The following is a 23,960-nucleotide window of genomic DNA, read 5'->3' as shown; positions in this document are numbered from 1 at the left end:
CCATTTCAAAAATCACACAACAGGGGCTTCCCTGGTGGCGCAGTGGTTGAGAGTCCGCCTGCCGATGCAGGGGACGCGGGTTCGTGCCCCGGTCCGGGAAGATCCCACATGCTGTAGAGTGGCTGGGCCCGTGAGCCATGGCCACTGAGCCTGCGTGTCTGGAGCCTGTGCTACGCAACAGGAGAGGCCACAGCAGTGAGAGGCCCGCGTACCGCAAAAAAAAAAAAAAAAAAAAAAAAAAATCACACACAGAAGGCTGAACCGTGTATTCAGATAAATCCCCCCTTCCTCCCTCCTCTCTACATACGAGAGGCTTTCATGGGGGGTGGGCTCCACATGGGGAGGGTTTCAAAGGTGCAAGTCTTCAGCCCAAGGAGCAGCTGCACTGACAGGTGAAGGGTCAGGGTCCCTGGTACACCCCCAAGGGTCAAGAGGGGAGGCAGCTGAGGGAAGCATCTTTAGGATGTGAAAGTGGGCACATTTCGTTATAATGGCAGGGAGGCCAGCAGTCAAGGTTTTTTTTTTTCTCTCTAGCCTCCAGACCTTAAACTCAGTCACATACCTATGCAAATCGGTCTTATCTTCAAACTATATTCCTTTGTTTAGACAGGGGCCTAAAGAATTCCAGGCCTAGGTAGTCCCAGGTTTTGCTATTGCTTGCCAACAAGAAAGTCCTCGGATATCTGTCAATCTCACCACACTTTTCCACTTTCCTTTTCAATTAAGCCTCTTGTATGATTGCCTCAGCTCCTCCTCTGAGAACACTCTAGAGAACTGCAAAGAGTTTAATTACTTTTGTCTCCAAAAGAATCAGGAATACAGCTGAGAAAAAGGACCTAAAAGGTTTATGTCACCCAATATATTTCACTTCAGTCACGCTATATGACATCGTGTGGGAAAGAACTCCAAAATAAAAATGGAAGTAAAGACCCTTCGCTAACCCTTCAGAGTTCCCAGTCAGATTTCTTCCCCAACTCTGCAACCCAGTCTTGGCCCTGTAAGTATTCTTTACGACGGCACGAGCCTGATAGAAAATATTACTTCTACTCTGGAACAGACTCAATTTAGAAAGTAAACTGCGTCAGAGCTGACTGTTCTCAGAACATCTATAAAGTTAACCCTACTTGCCCGCTTGTTCACAATACCTGGCTGAAGGTGTATTTCTAGAAGGACTCTCCCAGTGGACCCAGGTGAAAAATGCTGGAAACAAGATAGCAGCCAACCCCAAGGAATGCTGGGTAGATGCTCTATTTCATCCCCTTGAGGGGTGTGCCTTGGACCACACGGGCTCTGATACCCCACCCCCAACTACACCCTCCATCCCTTCTCTTGTTGGGATACTTTAAAAAGAACAACGAGGCTTTTCAGTAATAGTACACGACCAGAAGGTATTGTTACTACATCATGTGGTTTAATGTGAGCATTCCTTGGCTTAAGAATCCAAGAATGTGCTCTTCTCCTCCATGGACTCTATGCATTAAAAGACAAATACAGGACACTTCCTTTAAAATGAAGGCACTTGGTCACACCTCCACCTAATGCCGCTGCTGCTTGATGTATTCCAACTCACAAACAAAAGCCCAGCTTACCCGAGGGTCCTTTTACCTGGTCTTCAGCAGGCGAAGTACCTGAGGGCTGACTCAGCCCAGAATTCCACATGCCTTTATCCAAACAAACAGGTGGCCCTCCCAGAGACACTGCTCCCATTCACATCTCAAAGGGCGGGGCCTCCAATGAGAAATTTTGCACCTGCCCTTGGAAAGACCTGGCTTCAAAACAATTTCACAACCGGTTAGTATTTTAGCATAAATACCAGGCTAATGGGGTACCTGGAATTTCAAGACATGCAAAGTCAAAAAAGAGTCAACCAAATTTCCTATTTGCAACTACAACTTTGTGTGCTCTACCCTTGCAAAGTAAGGGGTCCACCAAGGTCTGGAAAGAGCACAGGGGTGCCCAGAAGCTCCCAGGGTATATTTTAGTATATGAATGTATAACAGCCTTAGGTAGAAAAAACCCATGTGCTCACAATATACAATTCATCCCAGTGACGGCTGTGGGGTTCCCCGACATACACCGTGGAATGAGATTCCGGGGGAAATTCCATGTAATTGCCCAAGGTCTGTTTGTTGCTATGGTTTTACGGAAGCAAGGGTTGGTTAGTGCCTTTCAGTTCCTTTTTTCCCATTTTCACCGTCTCTTTCCTGGTGGGGGCGGGTGGGAGCTTAAGTGAAATGATAATAAAAATGTACAGAATAATAGTAACAGTGCTGTTTATGGTGGATTGCGGTTGGAGCTGGTTTCTGGAGGCCGACTCGGGTTCAGTTCCAGCCTCTGTTATTCAGCAGCTCTTAGTTCCCTTGCCCGAGTGCCCCAGCCTCTCTTGGCCTCAGTTTCCTCCTCCGTACAATGGGCACAACGCTTCCTTGGGCGGAGAAGAGCTGTGGGCACTAATGAGGACAGACACGGCCCTTATTGCCCGACGGCATCAGAGCTACCACGTGGCAGGGGCCCTGCAGGTGCTGCACAGGCCGGGGCCAGGGAGGGATTCATCCTTTACAGACACAAAGCCTGTGGCTCAGTGAGGGCCTCACACCGAGAAGGCCAGCGTCACTGCAGTCCCCCAGCAGCAGGTGACCCCTGCTCTGCCTGGCAAGCCTTCCACATATACATCCCGTTCACAGGGACACTCGCCACGCTTGCTAAGTACATGTGTGGCCTTTGCAGCGAGTGCCCGTCTCCGCACAACACTCCTAACCCTGATTCGCGTTTGGAGAGCTCCCACGCTGCCCTTGTAGACCTCACGCCTTCACAGAGCTTCCGAACCCACGCATTTGCCCTGGAGGGATTACGGCTGCACCCCAAGAAGGAAGAGCTGCTCTCAGGCCACTTGAAAAATTAAGTTTGCTCCTTCTGGGTCAAACATTCTGGAGCAAACCTCTCCTAGGACACGAGGAAAGAGAACATAGCTTACACTCTTGTGTAATAGCGCAATTACAGTCTGGGAGAGAGAAATGTACTGGGGGCGTGTTGAGACTGGAAGGGAGGACACACAGAGCCCTGGAGAGAAGGTGAAGGGCAATGCTCTCCTCCACAAGAAGTGCCCCACCGAGAATGCCTCTTGGTACCGAGCCCTCACTGGGTCTGCCACCCGGCTACGCTGAGCGTGTGTCTGCAGACCATGAGCCCTGGAGACCCAGGGGTGCCTCCAGTCGCCACCTGAAGAGATGCCCGTCCACACGAGCACAGGCGTCCTGCCCTGCATGGGGAGAACTCCTTTAGAAAAATGCCCCTGCCCCAGCACAGCTTGCCTCTTGGGATAAGTATCTCGTCTTTGTCCTCAGTTCCTGGCACACAGCTCCCAAAGCCCGAGGAATCTCGAATGTCTTTTGTATACTACGGAGATGACTGGTGGTTGCAGGGCGGGGTGGGGGGGAGCTAGATAACATCAGGATGGAGACTGGAGGCCAGAAAGACCAATGCGTGGTTAGAGGGTAGCAGCTTTGCCACCTGGACTTCAGGGGAGGGGATGGCAACTAGAGAGGGAACACACCCATGCCTATGATTTAATCAGCCATGCCTCCGTAATGGAACCTCCAGAAAACCCCTAAACAATGGGGTTCGGAGAGCTTCTGGTGCTGGGAGGGCGGTACACGTGGAGAGTGTGGAAGCTCCCCACCCCTTCTCCCTTCCCTGTCCCAGGCACCTGCCATTTGGCCGTTCCTGAGCCGTGTCCTTTATTAGACACCGATAATAGTAAGTAAAGTGCTTTCCCGAGTTCTGTGAGCTGTTCTAGCAAACGATCAAGCATTTGGAAGGGGTTGTGGGAACCTGCCGCTTTATAGCCAGTTGGTGGGTACAGGTGGCCCAGACTTGGGGTTGGCGTCTAAAGGGAGGGGCAGTCTTGGGCTGAGCCCTTAACCTGTAGGGTCTGTGCTGTGTGGGTAGTTAGTGCCAGAATCGAGTTGAATTGCAGGACACCCTGTTGGCGTCCTGAGAACTGGAGGACTGCTTGTTGCGTGCAAGAAAAATCGCACACATTTGGTGTCAGAAGAGTCATGAGTTAACTGCTCAGAAGCCCCCAATTCAGCCACAGCTGCAGGGTGTGGACTGTGCGTCTCCCACGGGTCCTGCAGGGTGACTCAGGTGCTCTAAGCTATGCAAGACCCCACTCTCTGTGCAGGACGGGGGGCGGGGGGCTTGCCGATGAGCCAGGTACTTGCAAAGGGAGCTGCTCTGGCACACGGGGGTCTTCGGGGGCTGCAGGAAAAAGTCCGAGCACATGGCAACTGGAAGGCAGGGGAGACCCGGTTCTGCTCTGCGAGGGTCGTGCCGGGAGACTCAAGACCAAACCCAAGCTGGGAAGATGCTCACAGAGGGAGACCAGAACCCCATTCTCATCTACTTGATCGAAGACGTGACTAGACACCAGACCCCAGAGTCATCCCTTTCGTTACCTCAAACGTCATCCACACGTCCCTTGTCAGGACTGAGTCAGAGGGATGAGAAGCACAGACCCTGACACTCCTCCGGAGGGAGCGTGGAAAGGGGAGGGGGATGTCATTGAATCTCCTGTCTGCATTCCTTGGACACCTTCTGAGTCCTCAGACTCTGCTACGGTTCTTCCCTTCTCAAGAATTACACAGAGCAGAGAGAGCACGTGACGTTGCTGGCGCAGGATTCAACCTAAGTTTGGAACCCATGGCGGGTGTTTAGATCCTAAGAGGAGGAAGACACCGTCATCAGTGTCCTGCCCGACAGGCAGTCCTAGAGCACGAGCTCCTGGGACAACGCCTGTCCTTCGCTTAACGCAGGGGTCCCCAACCCCGGGGCCGGTCTGTGGCCTAACAGGAACCCACAGCAGGAGGTGAGTGGTGGGCGAGCGAGCGAAGCTTCATCTGCCGTTCCCCATCGCTCACATTACTGCCTGAACCATCTCCCCTCCACTGCTTCCCACCCCCCATCCGTGGAAAAGTTGTCTTCCACAAAATCGGTCCCTGGTCAAAAAAACACAGGAGTCAAGAACTACGAAGAAACTTGTAAAAGAACACAAGATCGTGTGCACATTCCCAGTAGTTTACTGGGTAAAAAGCTTCCTAGAAGATAGCGTGGACAGCCGTCCATGGTCCTATCCGGGGGGAGCAGAGGAAGGAAGGCTGAGAGCAGAGAGGAAGGGGGCAGACTTAAAACAAAGCTTACGCACTTCTATATATTGTTTTTAACTTTTCGACGGGTATGCACAATTTCTGTAATGGTATTAAAACAAACACAGTTTAACTGTCCACTTTCCAAAGGATGCTTTTCCGGCACTATATATCAAGACCTTTAAAAATAGTCTATTGCCATTTCCAATCTCTGCTCCCTCCCGGCACCTCCAGGCCAGCCCCTGAGATCTGTCCCTCTCTTAACGCTGACAGTGTCAGAAATCAGCAAACAGAAACTGTCCACCACAAAGGGACCTGGGGTCTATTTGTAATAATAGGGCACTCACTGCACAGGGGCACTTCCCAAGCAGGGGCCTTGGGTAGGTGAGGCCAGCAGCAATCTTTCCCTCAGTCCCCCAGCCTTTGAAACTTAGGCACTGGAGCATCTGCTCGCAAGGCCCCTTCCAGCTGTTATGGGCTGTGCCGGTGTCAGCATCCTGCCTTGTGGCCACCAGTTTCCTCCCAGTATCTTCCAGAGACTTCTCCACGCTTGTTGCAGGGTTTATGGAGCTCTGTGACCCCCGTATCGGCCAAGGGTGGGGAAAGAGAGCTTCCCTGCGTTGCTTCGGCAGAGGAAGCTGGGCCAGCCCCTGGGCGACCAATTCTGGAATCCACGGTGGAGCTGAAGCGTGCGTACCTACAACCTAGGAATGCCACTCCCGCCCTGGAGATACTCCCGTTCTTGTGCCTGAGGACTCAGGAGACAGTCCACGGCAGCTCTGCTGTACTTGAGAAAAAGAGAAAACTACCTAATTATCCATCAGTGGAAGGTGGAAAAATCAGCCCTGGTCCACCCAGAATCCTGAACTGTAGTTCCAGCTAACGAACCAGAGCGACACAAATCAACCTGGATGAACCTCCAAACTGTCACGTTCTATAAGGAGAAAGCTTCTTGTGAAATTGTGCACACAGAACAATAAACGTTTGAAATGCCCCAACAATGCTCTAGCTGAGCCAGGGAGGAAATACACAAGAGGTGGGGTTCCAGGGGGCTGGATGGGAGCTCCTTCTGGGCCCGGGGGGCCACCCAGGTGCCCCCTCCTTGCTGTCTGCTAAATGATATGCATTTAATTTGATAATAAAATATACAGAGATACAAGGGTAAGCCTTGTACCTAAGAGTTTCTCAGCACTTCTACAGATACTTTCTGTTAAAAAAAAAAAAAAGAACTTACAATTATTTATGGTATTTGACCAGTCTAATAAAGTAACTTCAGCATGTGAGCTCTTAGCAGCTATAAAATAAACTCTACATAATATCTAAATGACTCAAATCTATATATCGTCTTACGGAAATTATTCACATATTATTTATATAACTATATATATATATAGAGAGAGAGATAATTCACCTATTTAAACTATACAATTAAATGGTTTTTAAATATATTTCACAGCATTGTACAAATATCACCAGTTTAGAACATTTTCGTCACCCCCCAAAACCCTGTCCCCGTTCACCTGAGCAGTCAATGCTCACGTCCCCGCAAGCATTACCCGGCCCCAGCCCCTGGACACCACTAATCTACTTTCTGTCTCTACTGATTTATCTATTCTGAATATTTCATATAAGTGGAATCTTATGTGTCCTTTCATGTCTGGCTTCTCTCACTTAGTGGACTGTCTTCGAGGCTCATCCACTTGGGAACACGTGTCAAAACTGCATTCCTTTAGGAGGCCAAATAATACTCCATCATGTGGATATGCCATATTTTATTTATCTAGTCATCAAGTTGATGGATCAGACTTATTTTTTTGATGTAAGGTGTCTGGCGTTTTCAATAATTCTAAGACAGAATAAATTCCCCCACCCCAGCTTTTCTTCTTTTTTCAGTTGAAGTCTAGCCGATTTACAATGCTGTGCCAATCCCTGCTGTACAGCAGCGTGACCCAGTTATCCAACCCCACTTTATTTTTATTTATTTATTTTTTTGGTACACGGGCCTCTCACTGCTGTGGCCTCTCCCGTTGCGGAGCACAGGCTCCGGACGCGCAGGCTCAGCGGCCATGGCTCACGGGCCCAGCCGCTCCGCGGCGTGTGGGATCTTCCCGGACCGGGGCACGAACCCGCGTCCCCTGCGTCGGCAGGCGGACCCTCAACCACTGCACCACCAGGGAAGCCCTCCAACCCCACTTTAAATTCGCTTCCTCGGTGAGGAAAGGCCCAAGGCAGGTGACGGTGCCCGGCTCACCTTCTCCTGGGCTGACTGGGTCACGCTGGACACTTGTCCCATGGCCAGCTCCAGGGGCTGCTGCAGCGGGTCCTCCTGGAAGCAGAGGAGTGGCGGGCCCTGGAACGGAAAAGCACAGTGAGGAGATGGGTGCAGTGCCGGGCAGGGTGGCTACTTTCTAAAGGCAGTGACGTACTTGCCGCAAAGCTCGGCAGACCTCAGAACGTGTGGTCTGGCTTCCTTTGGTTCAATCCATGCCTCTAAGTAGCAGCGACGGGCCAATAACAGTAAGGAGCGCAGGGACGAACCCAAAGATGTTGCAGTAAAGGCGGCAAAGGGTATTTTGAGAGTTCGTGTTGACGGTGTAAGGGGAGAAGCCCAGGCTCCTGGGGTGGACGGTGGGTCTGGAGTACACGCACAGCACCTGGCCAGGTACAGCAGGTTCAAGGGCTGTGCTACCCTTCTTCTGGGAAAGCACTCTCTCCGGTTTCAGAGAATCACCTCTCCCTGTTCCACGTGGGCGCTGGCACTCTACTGAGGGCGGCCCCCTTCTCCTCTCCCACTGCCCAAACGGCGCAGGAGGGGGAACCCGGGGGCAGGGGCGCAGTGGGAGGCTGTGGCTGCTTCTCCCTGGAATTTGGGATTCCTTGGCTGGAAATGAACTTGGGCTGGTGGCCATGCCCAAGGATCGGGTTCCTCCAGAGCTGCCAGGCTCCTGCCCTCCAGGGTCTCCTGGTTCAACCCCGCCCTCGGCTCTGTGCATCCCCGTAAGCTTCCAGAAAAGTCCTCTGTGGCTTGTCGCCCTATGTCCATTTTGGTTCTTGCAATTAAAATCTCCAAGTGCAAGACGTGCAAGTAATGGATATGACCACAAGGCAACAAGACTGACGTTTTATAAAAGAACAAATCAGGCTTGGATTGCCAACCAAGTCTTGGCCTTTTAAAAATAAATTCTCTTGAGAAGCTGAACACTTATGCCTACAATACGACCCCCGGAACGAAACTCTTCTTAAATTCTTTTCCTGACATGTTCCAGAAAGTACATCATTGTCAAGCGAGCTCCGATCGACTGGTTAAAAAAGAGACTCAGACCCACAACTTCCCTCCATATCTCATCGATTTCTGAGACTCTCAGCCGTGATGTGCTGGTTCCAACTACAAGGCCAGAACAAGGGTAGGGAATTAAAATGGTACAAAAAGGCACCAAAGCTCTGCTGGCAAGTGCAGTGCAGAGGAATAAGAATGAAGTCATCACGGGGCTGTGTCTTAAGAATTCCCAGTGACCCAGAGTAAACCTACAAGGCACAGAACATTGTCACTGACATGCTTCTAACCTCACCCTGTCTTAGCAACATTGATCTCACCCCCTAAAAATCATCAGGGAAGAATTAAATCTACTTCTCAAGCGTGATAAAGCCGTGCTTTGGGGGCTGCTCTGCTGACATTCTCCACGGCTAGAGCTTGTTTTGGTGTGACCTGCTGACCAGGGGCTTGGGGATGACCTCCCCTGTGTGCCAAGCTGCGTGGCTGAAAGCGCAGCACCCAGCACAGAGCCTAGCACCAGGCAGGGAGCTGACCCCTTGCGGGAGTCGTTACAGCCGCCGGGACTGCGTGTGAAACAGCGCACCTTCTGCGCCAGCCTGAAGACACCATGTTGCCTTAAGCAGCCCCGATGCCACCTCCTGCCCCTGCCCGTCAGGAGGTGCCATCTATGCCCTCTTATGTATGACAGCTTCTGAATGAAAACCCTGGAAATATTTTGCTAGGGAAGTTAATGTCAAGGGGCAGTCTCGCGAAGGAAATACATTATGAAATTAAAATAAGGACCCAGAGGTTCCCCATCCCTTTCTGCTTGATCCTTGAGTTTCAGGAAGCCCGGCGTGCATGCAGCATAACCACAAACTCCCACATCTCTGCACCCTGTCCTTGGGAAGGCAGCCCCGTTCCGGACTCAACCCCACTCAGGCTAGAGCAAGATTTTACATCCACAGGAAAAGCAAGAGGCAGGAATGGCCAGGAAAACACTGCGAAAGCAAAACAAGAGACTAGCTCTCCTTGACGTTAAGACGCACTCTAGAACCTCTGTGATTCAAAGCGTGAAAACGCAGACGACTAGTAGGGCTGGAACAGGATGTCCAGAATAGACCCCAACACGTGTGGACACGGTATGTGACAAAGGTGGCATCCCAAATCACTGGCGAAAGATGGATTTTTGAAAAATCTGGATATGGGAGGAAACCCAGATAGAAGGCAAACCTCACTCCACTACAAGTAAAGAACACGACCACGCGAAGGGGTGGGGAACAGATCTAACCTGAGAAACTGGAGAAAACAGTATCCTGGCTGCACATAAATGCTAGAATCTAGTCAGTAAATGTGTTTCTCATGGGGGTACAGGTCAGCAATTCAGAAAGTAAGCTATGTGTAAACTAGAATTGGCCAAATAAATATGCTACAGAGAGTAAGTCCCACATACCTCACTTCTGGAGGAAGAAGTTCGAGATAAGGAAAGGGGAAGATGAAAATGAACTCTGTGCCATTGACCTGGAATCCAGGGTATAGGTATAGTCGTGGTTTCGAAGATGCAGACAGAGAGATGTGTGCACATGAATGTGTTAGCATCCACATATACATTTCCTAGGTCTGTCCACTAAGAGGGTCTAGAAGCAATGAGACCCCAGCAGTAATGAGCACACCTGATGCCCAGATCTTGTTTTCTAAACACTTCTCCAGGAAAAGGAATCAGAGCTGCTTAGAAAAGTGGCTGAATCCAGGGCCAGAGAAGAGGAAAATACAAGATGAGCTCAGAGCAAACACCTTGTGGAACCGTCAAGAAAGGAAATGCTAAGAAAAGAAAAAAACTGTGTGTGTATATATATATATCCCGATGGAAGGACACAAAAGAGCTTCTAATGGCCAAAACAAGAACAGTTTAAGCAACAAAATAAATAGTGATGGTACTGAATTATAACCCATGGAATAAAATAAATACCCATGCGTCCATACTGATGTAAATAATCAATTACATATATAGATGGAGGAGAAGTGACAGCTCTTTCCTGCAGTGGAATTCCAATGAATAAATGTAGAAGGAGAGAGGGAAACAGAACATCATCATTAGGCCAACTCCACGGAAGTCAATGGCTGCAGACCAGATACACAGATGGATGCCAAAATCAGTGAGAAAGTATGAGGGGTGACAGGATTTGTACAACCTCAGAGTATCTCCCCAAGTTATGTGGTAATTATAGCAGGAAAGGATAAGAGGAGACCTAAGATGTAAGAAGAGAAACAGGCGGAAATCACCTTAACCAAGGAACGAAGGCCACTGCTTCTCCCCAGCGGTACGCCACACTGACATCACGCACCCCGTGACGCAGCACACTGAAAGGGGCGCATCACTTCCGTGGTTTGTATAACTGCAGTCCAATTGTGTGAAAACACCAAACTGAGGGACATTTGGCAAAATAACAATCAATAGTCCTCAGAATTGTCAAGGTCACAAAGAAACAAGGGAAGACTGGGAAACTGTTACAGCCTGCAGGAGACAAACGCAAAGCAGCAACTCAATCCAGGTAGGATCTGAACGGGACCCTGGAACAATAAAAGAATACTGGCGGAAAGCCGGTGAAATTCAGGCTGTTGCAAAGTCACCACGGCCTCTGCTCTGGCAGGCTTGCCCCGCATTCCAATTTTAACTACCGTACCCCTCCCTCCCCCACCCCCGCCCCCGGCCTGAGTGAGCCAGAGTCCCCTAATCGGCCACTGCTTTAACCCTGTCCTGTCTGGGCGGGAACAGATGCCTGAGGGCAACCTACATGTAGAGGCGGGGCCAAATCCAAAGCTGAGCCCCGGGAGCTCTGCGAACAAAGAACAGAAGGGAAATCTCTGTGCGGCCTCGGGAGCAGCGGATTAAATCCCCACAAGCGACTTGAGGTACCTGCATCTGTGGAATACCTGAATAGACAACAAATCAACCCAAAATTGAGGCAGTGGACTTTGGGAGCAACTGTAGACTTGGGGTTTGCTGTCTACGACTGACTTGTTTCTGATTTTTATGTTTATCTTAGTATAGTTTTTAGCTCTTGTTATCACTGGCAGATTTGTTTATTGGTTTCGTAACTGTCTTCTTGTTTTTAAATTACTTTATAATTTTTTATTTTAATATTTTTTTAATTTTAATTATTTTATTTTATTATTATTTTTCTTTCTTTTTTTCTCCCGTTTCTTCTGAGCCATGTGGCTGACAGGGTCTGGTGCTCCGGTCTGGTGTCAGGCCTGAGACTCTGAGGTGGGAGAGCCGAGTTCAGGACGTTGGACCACCAGAGACCTCCTGGCCCCATGTAATATCAATCGGCGAGAGCTCTCCCAGAGATCCCCACCTCAACACTAAGACACAGCTCCACCCAATGACCAGCAAGCCCCAGTGCTGGAGGCCCCATGCCAAACAACTAGCAAGACAGGAGCACAGCCCCACCCACTGGCAGAGAGGCTGCCTAAAATCATACTAAGGTCACAGACACCCCAAAACACACCACCGGCCGCAGCCCTGCCCACCAGAAAGACAGGATCCAGCCTCATCCACCAGAACACAGGCACCAGTCTGCTCCACCAGGAAGCCTACACAAGCCACTGAACCAACCTTACCCACCAATAAACAACGGGAACTACGAATCTGCAGCCTGAGAAAAGGAGACCCCAAACACAGTAAATTAAGCAAAATAAGAAGACAGAGAAACACACAGCAGATGAAGGAGCAAGGTAAAAACCCACGAGACCAAACAAATGAAGAGGACATAGGCAGTCTACCTGAAAAAGAATTCAGAGTAATGACAGTAAAGATAATCCAAAATCTTGGAAACAGATTGGAGAAAATACAAGGAATGTTTAACAAGGACCTCGAAGAACTAAAAGGCTAACAAATAATGATGAACAGCACAATAAATGAAATTAAAAATTCTCTGGAAGGAATCAATAGCAGGACAACTGATGCAGAAGAACGGATAAGTGACCTGGAAGATAAAACAGTGGAAATAACCACCCCAGAGCAGAATAAAGAAAAAAGAATGAAAAGAATTGAGGACAGTCTCAGAGACCTCTGGGACAACATTAATCACACCAACATTTGAATTACAGGTGTCCCAGAAGAAGAAGACGAAAAGAAATGTCTGAGAAAATATCTGAAGAGATTATAGTTGAAAACTTCCTTAACATGGGAAAGGAAATAGTCAATCCAGCCCAGGAAGCACAGGGAGTACCATACAGGATAAATCCAATGAGAAACACACCAAGACACATACTAATGAAACTATCAAAAATTAAATACAAAGAAAAAATATTAAAAGCAGCAGGGGAAAAGCAACAAATAACATACAAGGGAATCCCCATAAGGTTAACAGCTGATCTTTCAGCAGAAACTCTGCAAGCCAGAAGGGAGTGGCAGGACATATTTAAAGTGATGAAAGGGAAAAACCTACAACCAAGATTTCTCTACCCAGCAAGAATCTCTTTCAGATTCAACAGAGAAATTAAAATCTTTACAGACAAGCAAAAGTTAAGAGAATTCAGCACCACCAAACGAGCTTTACAACAAATGCTAAAGGAACTTCTCTAGGCAGGAAACACAAGAGAAGGAAAAGATCAACAATAACAAACCCAAAACAATTGAGAAAATGGGAATAGGAACATACATATCGATAATTACCTTAAACACGAATGGATTAAATGCTCCCACCAAGAGACACAGACTGGCTGAATGGATACAAAAACAAGACCCATATATACGCTGTCTACAAGAGACCCTCTTCAGACCTAGGGACACATACAGACTGAAAGTGAGGGGATGGAAAAAGATATTCCATGAAAATGGAAATCAAAAGAAAGCTGGAGTAGCAATTCTCATATCAGACAAAATAGACTTTAAAATAAAGACTACTACAAGAGACAAAGAAGGACACTACATAAAGATCAATCCAAGAAGAAGATGTAACAATTGTAAATATTTACGCACCCAACATAGGAGCACCTCAATACATAAGGCAAATGCTAACAGCCATAAAAGCGGAAATCAACAGTAACACAATAATAGTAGGGGACTTTAACACCTCACTTTCACCAATGGACAGATCATCCAAACAGAAAATAAATAAGGAAATTCAAGCTTTAAATGACCCATTAGACAAGATGGACTTAATTGATATTTATAGGACATTCCATCCAAAAAACAACAGAATACATTTTCTTCTCAAGTGCCCATGGAACATTCTCCAGGATAGATCATATCTTGGGTCACAAACCAAGCCTTGGTAAATTGAAGAAAACTGAAATTGTATCAAGTATCTTTTCTGACCACAATGCTATGAGACTAGATATCAATTACAGGGAAAAAAAGTGTAAAAAATACAAACACATGGAGGATAAACAATATGTTACTAAATAACCAAGAGATCACTGAAGAAACCAAAGAGGAAATCAAAAAATACCTAGAAACAAATGACAGTGACAACACAATGACCAAAAACCTATGGGATGCAGCAAAAGCAGTTCTAAGAGGGAAGTTTATAGCAATAAAATCCTACCTCAAGAAGCAAGAAACATCTCAAATAAACAACCTAACCTTATACCTAAAGCAATTAGAGAAAGAAGAACAAAAAAACCCCAAAGTTAGCAGAAGGAAAGAAATCATAAAGATCAGATCAGAAATAAATGAAAAAGAGATGAAGGAAACGATAGCAAAGATCAATAAAACTAAAAGCTGGTTCTTTGAGAAGATAAACAAAATTGATAAATCACTAGCCAGACTCAACAAGAAAAAAACGGAGAAGACTCAAGTCAACAGAATTAGACAAGAAAAAGGAGAAGCAACAACTGACACAGCAGAAATACAAAGGATCATGAGAGACTACTACAAGCAACTATATGCCAATAAAATGGACAGCCTGGAAGAAATGGACAAATTCTTAGAAAAGCACAGTCTTCCAAGACTGAACAAGGAAGAAATAGAAAATATGAACAGACCAATCACAAGCACTGAAATTGAAACTGTGATTAAAAATCTTCCAACAAACAAAAGCCCAGGACCAGATGGCTTCACAGGTGAATTCTATCAAACCTTTAGAGAAGAGCTAACACCTATCCTTCTCAAACTCTTCCAAAATATAGCAGAGGGAGGAACACTCCCAAACTCATTCTACAAGGCCACCATCACCCTGATACCAAAACCAGACAAAGATGTCACAAAGAAAGAAAACTACAGGCCAATATCACTGATCAACGTAGATGCAAAAATCCTCAACAAAATAGTAGCAAACAGAATCCAACAGCACATTAAAAGGATCATACATTATGATCAAGTGGGGGTTATCCCAGGAATGCAAGGATTCTTCAATATATGCAAATCAATCAATGTGATAAACCATATGAACAAACTGAAGGATAAAAACCATATGATAATCTTAATAGATGCAGAAAAAGCTTTCGACAAAATTCAACACCCATTTATGATAAAAACTCTCCAGAGAGTAGGCATAGAGGGAACTTACCTCAACATAATATAGGCCATATATGACAAACCCACAGCCAACATCATCCTCAATGGTGAAAAACAGAAACCATTTCCCCTAAAATCAGGAACAAGACAAGGATGCCCACCCTCACCACTATTATTCAACACAGTTTTGGAAGTTTTAGCCACAGCAATCAGAGAAGAAAGAGAAATAAAAGAAATCCAAATCAGAAAAGAAGAAGTAAAGCTGTCACTGTTTGCAGATGACATGATACTATACATAGAGAATCCTAAAGATGCTACCAGAAAACTACTAGTGCTAATCAAAGAATTTGGTAAAGTAGCAGGATACAAAATTAATGCACAGAAATCTCTTGCATTCTTATACGCTAATAATGAAAAATCTCAAAGAGAAATTAAGGAAACACTCCCATTTACCACTGCAACAAAAAGAATAAAATACCTAGGAATAAACCTACCTAAGGAGACAAAAGACCTGTACGCAGAAAACTATAAGACACTGATGAAAGAAATTAAAAATGATACAAACAGATGGAGAGATATACCATGTCCTTGGATTGGAAGAATCAACATTGTGAAAATGACTATACTACCCAAAGCAATCTTTGGGTAGTATCAATGCAATCCCTATCAAACTACCAATGGCATTTTTCACAGAACTAGAGCAAAAAATGTCACAATTTGTATGGAAACATAAAAGACCCCGAAGAGCCAAAGCAATCTTGAGAAAGAAAAACGGAGCTGGAGGAATCAGGCTCCCTGACTTCAGACCATACTACAAAGCTACAGTAATCAAGACAGTATGGTACTAGCACAAAAACAGAAATATAGATCAATGCAACAGGATAGAAAGCCCAGAGATAAACCCACGCACATATGGTCACCTTTCTTTTTTTTTTTCTGCGGTACGCGGGCCTCTCATTGTTGTGGCCTCTCCCGTTGCGGAGCACAGGCTCCTGACGTGCAGGCTCAGCGGCCATGGCTCACGGGCCCAGCCACTCCGTGGCATGTGGGATCTTCCCGGACGGGGGCACGAACCCATGCCCCCTGCATTGGCAGGCGGGATCTCAACCACTGCGCCACCAGGGAAGCCCTATGGTCACCTTATTTTTGATAAAGGAGGCAAGAACATACAATGCAGAAAAGACAGCCTCATCAATAAGTGGTGCTGGGAAAACTGGACAGCTACATGTAAAAGAATGAAATTAGAACACTGCCTAACACCATACACATAAAACTCAAAATGGACTAAAGACCTAAATAGTGTTTGATAGGCCAGACACTATCAAACCCTTAGAGGAAAACATAGGCAGAACGCTCTGTGACATAAATCACAGCAAGATCCTTCTGACCCACCTCCTAGAGAAATGGAAATAAAAACAAAAATAAACAAATGGGACCTAATGAAACTTAAAAGCTTTTGCACAGCAAAGGAAACCATAAACAAGATGAAAAGACAACCCTCAGAATGGGAGAAAATATTTCCAACCAAACAATTGACAAAGGATTAATCTCCAAAATTTACAAGCAGCTCATGCAGCTCAATATCAAGAAAACGGACAACCCAATCCAAAAATGGGCAGAAGACCTGAACAGACATTTCTCCAAAGAAGATATACAGATTGCCAACAAACACATGAAACATCACTAATCGTTAGAGAAATGCAAATCAAAACTACAATGAGGTACCACCTCACACCGTTCAGAATGACCATCATCAAAAAATCTACAAATAAATGCTGGAGAGGGTGTGGAGAAAGGGGAACCTTCTTGCACTGTTGGTGGGAATGTAAATTGATACAGCCACTATGGAGAACAGTATGAAGGTCCTTAAAAAACTAAAAATAGAATTACCATATGACCCAGCAATCCCACTACTGGGCATATACCCTGAGAAAACCATAATTCAAAAATAGTCATGTACCACAATGTTCATTGCAGCTCTATTTACAATGGCCAGGACATGGAAGCAACCTAAGTATCTGTTGACAGAGGAACGCAGAAAGAAGATGTGGCACATGTATACAATGGACTATTACTCAGCCATAAAAAGAAAGGAAATTGAGTTATTTGTAGTGAGGTGGATGGACCTAGAGTGTGTCAAAAAGAGTGAAGTAAGTCAGAAAGAGAAAAACAAATACCATATGCTAACACATATATATGGAATCTAAAAAAAAAAAAAATGGTTCTGATGAACCTAGGGGCAGGACAGGAATAAAGACAGAGACGTAGAGAATGGACTTGAGGACACGGGGAGGGGGAAGGGTAAGCTGGGACGAATGAGAGAGTAGCATTGACATATATACACTACTAAATGTAAAGTACATAGCTATTGGGAAGCAGCTGCATCGCACAGGGAGATCAGCTCGGTGCTTTGTGACCATCTAGAGTGGTGGGATAGGGAGGGTGGGAGGGAGGGAGACACAAGAGGGAGGAGATATGGGGATATATGTATACGTACAGCTGATTCACTTTGTTATACAGCAGAAACTAACACAACATTGTAAAGCAATTATATTCCAACAAAGATGTTAAAAAAGTAGGGTCTTCAGTTTAGTTAGAAACTTCTGTTAATTTCTTGTACTGTTACAATGTTAATATCATTTCATTATAAAATATAGTAACATTGTGCCAATATTAATTTCTTATAGGTTACAATGATAATATGATTGTACTATGAAACATAGTAACATTATACCAATGTTAATTTCTCATATTTTTACAGTGTTAGTATCATTATACTGTATTATAGTGACATCGTACCAATGTTAATTTCTTGGTTCTGCTCTTGTGCTATGGTTATGTAAGGCTGGCTGAGGAAAGTATGGAAACTGAATTATTTTTGAAACTTCTCTCTAAATCTAAAAGCAGTAAAAAATTTAAAGCTTTTTTTTTTTAAGGAAGATGTTACAAGAAAGCAGCCCATCTTTATTGACTCTATTGACTAAAGGCCTCGCACAGATCTCATCGCATCTGGAGTGGATGCTGCTTTCCAGACTGAACCCAAACTTATCCTCTTCCATGGATGAAGCACAGAGAGGCCAGGGCTTGCCCAAGGTCACACAGCCCCATAGCTGCCTTCCAGCCTAAGCAGTGGCCACACAGCTCTTCCGAGTGGCTCAAGAGGTCCCTTCCCTCCTCAGCAGCCCACGAGGGGCTGACAGGAGTGGATGCTAGCTTTGGCTGCATTTTAGTTGACACTAACACTACACCCACTCTTCCTTCCCCTGAATTCCCGTCTTGCTGAGAGAATGGGTGAATGCAAAGAACAACCTGAACTGGCATCTACTCCTCGTTTCTATTGACAGTTTGCAAAGTCATCAGTGAGCCTCCTTTGATGTTGATTCTTTAGAAGTGAAAAACAAAGCACATTAAACAGCTTGTTTAGCCCAGGCCTGGCCAGCTCCCAAGCAGGGGAGGCCTGTGTCCAGACGGGGTGATGCGCATCTCCACCGTTTGTCCCCCTCCAGCGACAAGTTTCTAACAGGGCCTGTTATTCATGCTCCAATCGCCACCCGGCCCAAGCCAGCCGTGCACTGGGCACCGGGTGCGCTGTGCCTGGACGGACAGGGCTCTGGCCTCCCTCACAATCCTGGGAGCTGACGAGGGCACCAGCGACCACAGGGTCCTGCTGGGGAGAGGGTGGGGCAGCAACCTCCAAAAAATGAGAAGGTCAGGGACCCCTGTGCTGAGACCTGAAATACTGACAGGAGTTAAATAAGGAGAAAGGTTAAATAATGTTGGAGACACAAGAAATGCCTTGCGGGAAGATCCCACACAGGAGAGAACACTGAATGTTTGAGCAATGGAAAGGAGACCGGTTTGGGGGTCAGGTAGAGAGTGCCTTCCCATTCTTACCAGCTGACCTAGACTGTGGTCACCGTGGGTGGTCAAGGAGCTTGAATTTTTGGGAGCAGCACTCAAAGGAAGCTCATTATAGAATAAGGAAACTCCCAAGTCTTGTCACTTTGTTTACTTTTCAAGTTGCCACACCTCCTATACGAGTCAGAGCTATTAATAACATGTTCTAAGTTCACAGGACATTTTTTTTTTTTCCCCACAAAGACCACAAATTGTCCTACAGTCTCGGTCATTTGCATTTAGAACATTCCTCTGAAAAAAATCCTGGGGCAAAAGACTAAAGAGACAAACAGCTCTGTTAACCCTCCCCACCCGGGGCCTGGGCCTGCTGGACAAGTCCAGAACGTGGCCCTCACTCTCAGAATGCTGCTCCCCCCACGTGGTCCCAACAGCAGCAGCCTTGGGAGGAAGGCGCTGTCCAGCCCACCGGGAGGGGGCAGGGGACCATGGGCACACTGGCTTCCATAGCTGGTGACCTGCTGTGGAAACGGCAACACTGGAGCCACCAGGTGTGGACCATTGCTGGGGTGACTGTCACCCCAAACCACTTTGTAAATGTTCATGTAAATAAATGCAGGGGAACCAAAGGGAAAACCTCAGCTGTTGCCTTTAAATAATACAGCATTAGTTCCCAGTCTGGTGACTGAGCCAGTTCCAGGAACTTTCTGTTCTCTGGGACCGAACTGCCATCAGATCAGCTGGAATTAGGTGTTTGCGATGCCAGAGCGGAGAGACATTGTGGGGTGAGGGGGACCTGACTGACTGACTGGTGGCTGGCTTACGGACACTGTGTGTGTCCAGCAGCTTCTCACTAGTGAGGGGCTAGCTCGGGGAACTTGTGAAAAATATAGGAAGCTCCCTGCGCCCCCAACAACTTCCTAAGTCTGAAGTGGGGGAGGGAGCAGGCATGTGTATTTTTTCAAAGCTCTCTAGGCAATTTGCCAGTGTTCCCCAAACACCTGGCATCAGCCCGACCAGCTGGCAGAGCAGCCACGGTTTCCTCACCTGTCTCTCCAATTCACCATTCTAATTATTCAGAGTGAGGGTTACAATCCCAGGGGCCCTCTGACACAGGGAACCTGCAGTGCCACAGTCACTGGTCATCCGGGGCCAAAGGAGACTCCACAAGCTACTGACCCACCCTCAGCTCCTAGGAGATAGGAGCCCCTTTGTTAGGGATGATGCATTAAACAATCGCACCCTTCTATCCTTTCTTGCTGGACCGCAACTAAAGGAAACATTTGGGTCTCAAGGTCAAGTTTGCTGCCCACAGGGGACCGTGATTGCAGACGTGGATGGACCAGGAAGACCCCCCAGCCCAGGGTCTAGGTCAACCCTGGCAAGTCTCTCTAGCCCATGGGCCTCAGTCTCGCCTTTCGGAGAAGCAAGAGGTGCTGCGAGAAGGGCTTAGGGTTCCTTGCAGTCCTAAGACACAAGCTGGAGTAAAACAGAATGGGAGGAGTCGCTCCATTCAGGAGAGAATCCCACCTCGCACGGAAGACTCTGGAGATGCCTGAGTTACCGCCAGTCCCCCAGCGATAGGCAGAGAAGTGGTCTCCTCCCGGGCCAGGGCAGACAGATAACAGGACAGGGTGGGGGCAGAAGGGGGACGCTACGCCGGGCTGAGTGAGGGCTTGGAGGGTCAACCCTAATCGGGGATTAGTGGAAATCGTGTTGGAGGCAGGGCAGAGGGAGACTCCGCAGGGCCGGCTGCCAGGTCAGGACAGCCGCTAACGAAACACCAGGGCCTGCTCACCCACGCTGTCATGAGTGTCGCGGTCGGGATGGCCCAGGACAGGGGAGAGGTATGCCAAGGCCAGGGCAGGAGTCACCCAGATCCTATCAGCCTGCAGAACGTTCCATCTGAATTCAAATCGAGCAACATTTCCAGGCACCAGGGAGAGCAAAGTGACGCCAGCAATTCCCTCCCCCCCATCACACACACACGCGCACACGCACACACACGCACGCACCTGACACCACAGTCAGACCCAGTCTACTGTCAGAGGAGACTCAGGGCTGCCTTGAGCTTAAACCCAGTACATTATTGCCCCTTCCGGGCAGGAGCTCTGGAAAAACTGGCGTCTAAGACTCTGCAGTGCATGGCGAATAGCAGAGAACGGAGAAGGTGCAAAGGAGCCAGATCTCTCCCCGCCCCCTGAGCCAAGGGCCCTCTCTCCTCCCACACGGATTCAAGTGAGTAGGGAGAAAGGTTTGCCTCCGAAACCTTCAGGTATTTGCTTCAGTTCTCAGCAGACAAATTCCAGAGCAGGGATATCCTCCCTTCTCTCTGAGGGCTCCAGGCAAGAGGGTAATCTGGAAGCATTATATCGAAGGCAATCATAGTTTCTAAGCCAATCAGGAAATGTCAGGGAACACGGCAGAATGGGTTAAGCAGGACTGTCCCAGGCTTACAGGAGGGAGGCTCGTGCCTCTGCCTGACCCTCTCAGGAGTCCCAGGGGGATGACCAGGACCCTACAGATCATTCACGCAACACCAACACGCATGTTACAGCTCACGAAAGGCTGAGAAGCAGAATCAGTGGCCCACGTCACGCGCCCTGTCTCATCCAGCTGGGGCAAGACTTTCACCCGCTCACAACTCCAGCCTGCAGCGTACTCAGCCCCGGAACGCAGGCCCTGGACACCAGGTCAACCAGGGATCAACGACAGCAGCTTCGTGGGGAAACAAAGCTGTGTTTGCTCACATAGGTGAGGTCACATGGCTTTAGGGGCTCCCACAAGAGGTGGGGTGGCCCCCCTGAAGAGCTGTCCGGTTCTGGCGGCCGCGGCACGGACTCCAGGCACCGAGGCAGACGGCAGTCAAATGACCTTGAAGGCTTTTTTCATCCAGAGGTTACGGTTATTTTTCCCCCCCCCCCCCAGGGTTCAGAACACGGTCTTTTGTTGGATTTATCCTCATTCACACTCAAAGCTATTTTGTTTTTTAAATCCGTGGCTATGTGAGTCAGTCAAGGCCATGCGCAAAGACCACACAGAGGGCCCACCGTGGAATATTTTGAAGGTTGATGGTCCAGACATACAGCACTCACTATTTCCAAAGCAAAGCGCCACAGGCTTCTCCACTGAGTTCCCAAGCCGGTGGCGGAATGTGGTACACCTGGGAGCCATCAGGACAGGCGAAGACTGGGAGGTACCCCAAACCCCCCAGGCCCCCATTCCTCCTGTGGAACACCTAGAAATAGCAGACGCCAGGAGCTTGTCATTAAACCAAGATGTCTTAGAAGCAAAAATAAGTCATCCAGTCATTAACCAGACAAGAAACATAACCGCAGGAGCATGAGGTAGCAGAGCTCCGTCATAAGCCCCTGAGCTTTGAGGTAGGAGATAGGTGGGTTCAAATCCCAGCTCTGCCACCCACAGGCTGTGTGACCTTGGGCGGATTACCTAACCTTTCCAGGCCTCAGTTTCCCCACCTGTAAAATGTTGACAACGCCTCTGTCGCAGGAGTTGCGAGGATTCAGAGATGACAGACGTACCTGAAGCCCCCAGTACATGTCTGGCGAGTGGCTAGCCCTCAACGGTCACTAATTTTAAATGCCAAGGAATGCAAACCTTCTGGAAATAACACGCTGGGCGAAATTCAGCTGTGTACGCGGAAGCATATTTGGTTCACAGTTATTCAGGTGCAAAAGCAGTTCGGTGTCCACCTGAATACGGGAATCCACCTGGGACGCCAGGAAGGGCGAGTATGAGCCTGAAGGGGAAGGGGCACCCCGAAAAGTCTCTCCAACAGCCAGTCTGTCCCTCCTGTGGAGCCTAGGGCCTGGCACACCTCATGTCTGGTTAATAAAATCGAATCATTTTGTCTTGATTCCCCATCAAGGGTCCTCCAGTCTTCAGGGTCTTTCTCCTAACTTTCAAGGATGCTCTGCCCCTTGAATCAGTCAAGGGCTGTGGCGAGGCTCCAAGGAAGAAGAGCTCTGCTCTGAACCCGCGCCCCGAGATCACCGCGCCCGACCCCGCAGCACGACCGGCCCTCACGGAAACTCACCGCTCTCCGTTTGGCCTCATCGTTCAGGGCGGCCACCCAGGCGGCCTGCCACTGCTTCCTCCAGATGCTCAGCGTCACGATCCAGGCGAGCAGCGCATCCGGCTCGGGGTGCTGGCCCTCGCCGGGCTCCGCCGCCCGCCTCGGGGAGCGGGGTCGTGCCCTGGCCAGCGCCCACTGCGCCAGGTACAGGCCCACAGTGCCCAAGGCCACGACGAAGAGCGCCACCAAGCCCAGCCACTGGACCTCACCGAGCCACGAGTCCAGGCGGGACATGGTGATGGCGCATACCCGGCGCGCCTCGCCCCAACTTCCCAGGCAGCCCCTGGCCGGGCGCACAGCCCGCGGGCGGCGAGCTCAGGACATCAGCTCGCGGCCGCCCGGGGCTCGCGGGGGGGCGGGGAGGGGGCGCGGCGGGCGGATCCAGGCGGCTGGCGACGCGGGCCCCGGGCGCCGAGAGGCCGGCGGGCGGGGTGAGCGGGAGGAAAAGCCCAGCCGGCTCACGACGGCCACGGCCCGGGACTGCGTCTCCCCTGGCAAACGCGGTGTCCCGCGTTCCCGACTCGGGCGTCTGGTAGTTCCCGGGGCCGTAGCCGGACGCCTTTCCTCCAGCGAGCCGCCCCAGGCGTCCCGCCCGCGGCCCAGCGGCAGCCGGAGGAGGGGCGGGGCCGCGGGGCGGGGGAAGGGGCGCGGCCTGCGGGGCGGGGCGGGGCGGGGCGGGGCCTGGGCCTTCCCTGAGCCCGGGTCGTCCTCGCCGCTCGCCGCTCCCCGCGGCCCGCCCCGCCCGCCCCTTGAAAGGCCCAGCGCCCAGCTCCCCTGCCGACCCCGCCCCCGCTGCGGCCTCGGCCCCCGCCGGCCGTGTGAGCGCACCGCCTGCCACCTCCGGCGCCTTCGCCCGGACCGTGGCTGCGCGGTGGCCGCGTGTGCGCCCGGCGCTGCATCCTCCTGCGCGGACCTGTCTCCGGCGTGGAGACGCGAAAGCGCGGGACTTTCCAATTAGTCAGCCCAACCCCAGGGCTACAGTGGGGCGGGCTGGCGGGGCTTCCGTGAGCAAGTGTGCGCGTGTGTGCACGCGTGTGCGTGCATGTGTGTGCGCGCGCCTGTGCGTGTGAAAGGGTGATTCCTAGGACCGCCATCTGCCCACCAGCAAGAGACAGTTGTCCGGTTTTAACATACTTGGAAAGCCCC

At 49.1% G+C, this 23,960-nt stretch overlaps 1 protein-coding gene across 3 annotated transcripts in view; it reads right to left on the bottom strand.

Annotated features, from left to right (window-relative positions):
* Positions 1-23,414, bottom strand: part of C2CD2 (C2 calcium dependent domain containing 2) — a 63,027-nt gene extending 39,613 nt beyond the window's left edge. For 2 of the 3 annotated variants that reach the window (XM_029214331.1, XM_029214332.1), the window contains exons 1-2: positions 22,776-23,414; positions 7,396-7,494 (exon numbers count right to left, since the gene is read on the bottom strand). In XM_029214331.1, coding sequence (XP_029070164.1) covers positions 7,396-7,494; positions 22,776-23,048 — 372 coding nt within the window. In that variant the 5' untranslated portion in view covers positions 23,049-23,414. The remainder of the gene's footprint in view (positions 1-7,395; positions 7,495-22,775) is intronic. The other variant, XR_003792329.1, reaches the window with a different exon arrangement.
* Positions 23,415-23,960: the final 546 nt, after the last annotated feature.

The sequence above is a fragment of the Monodon monoceros genome, unplaced genomic scaffold (assembly GCF_005190385.1).
Source record: "Monodon monoceros isolate NGI ecotype Baffin Bay Population unplaced genomic scaffold, NGI_Narwhal_1 Super_Scaffold_11, whole genome shotgun sequence".
Classification (NCBI taxonomy): Eukaryota; Metazoa; Chordata; class Mammalia; order Artiodactyla; family Monodontidae; genus Monodon; species Monodon monoceros.
The sequence above is the reverse complement of the archived record's forward strand: the minus strand, read 5'-3'. Positions and strand labels throughout refer to the sequence as shown.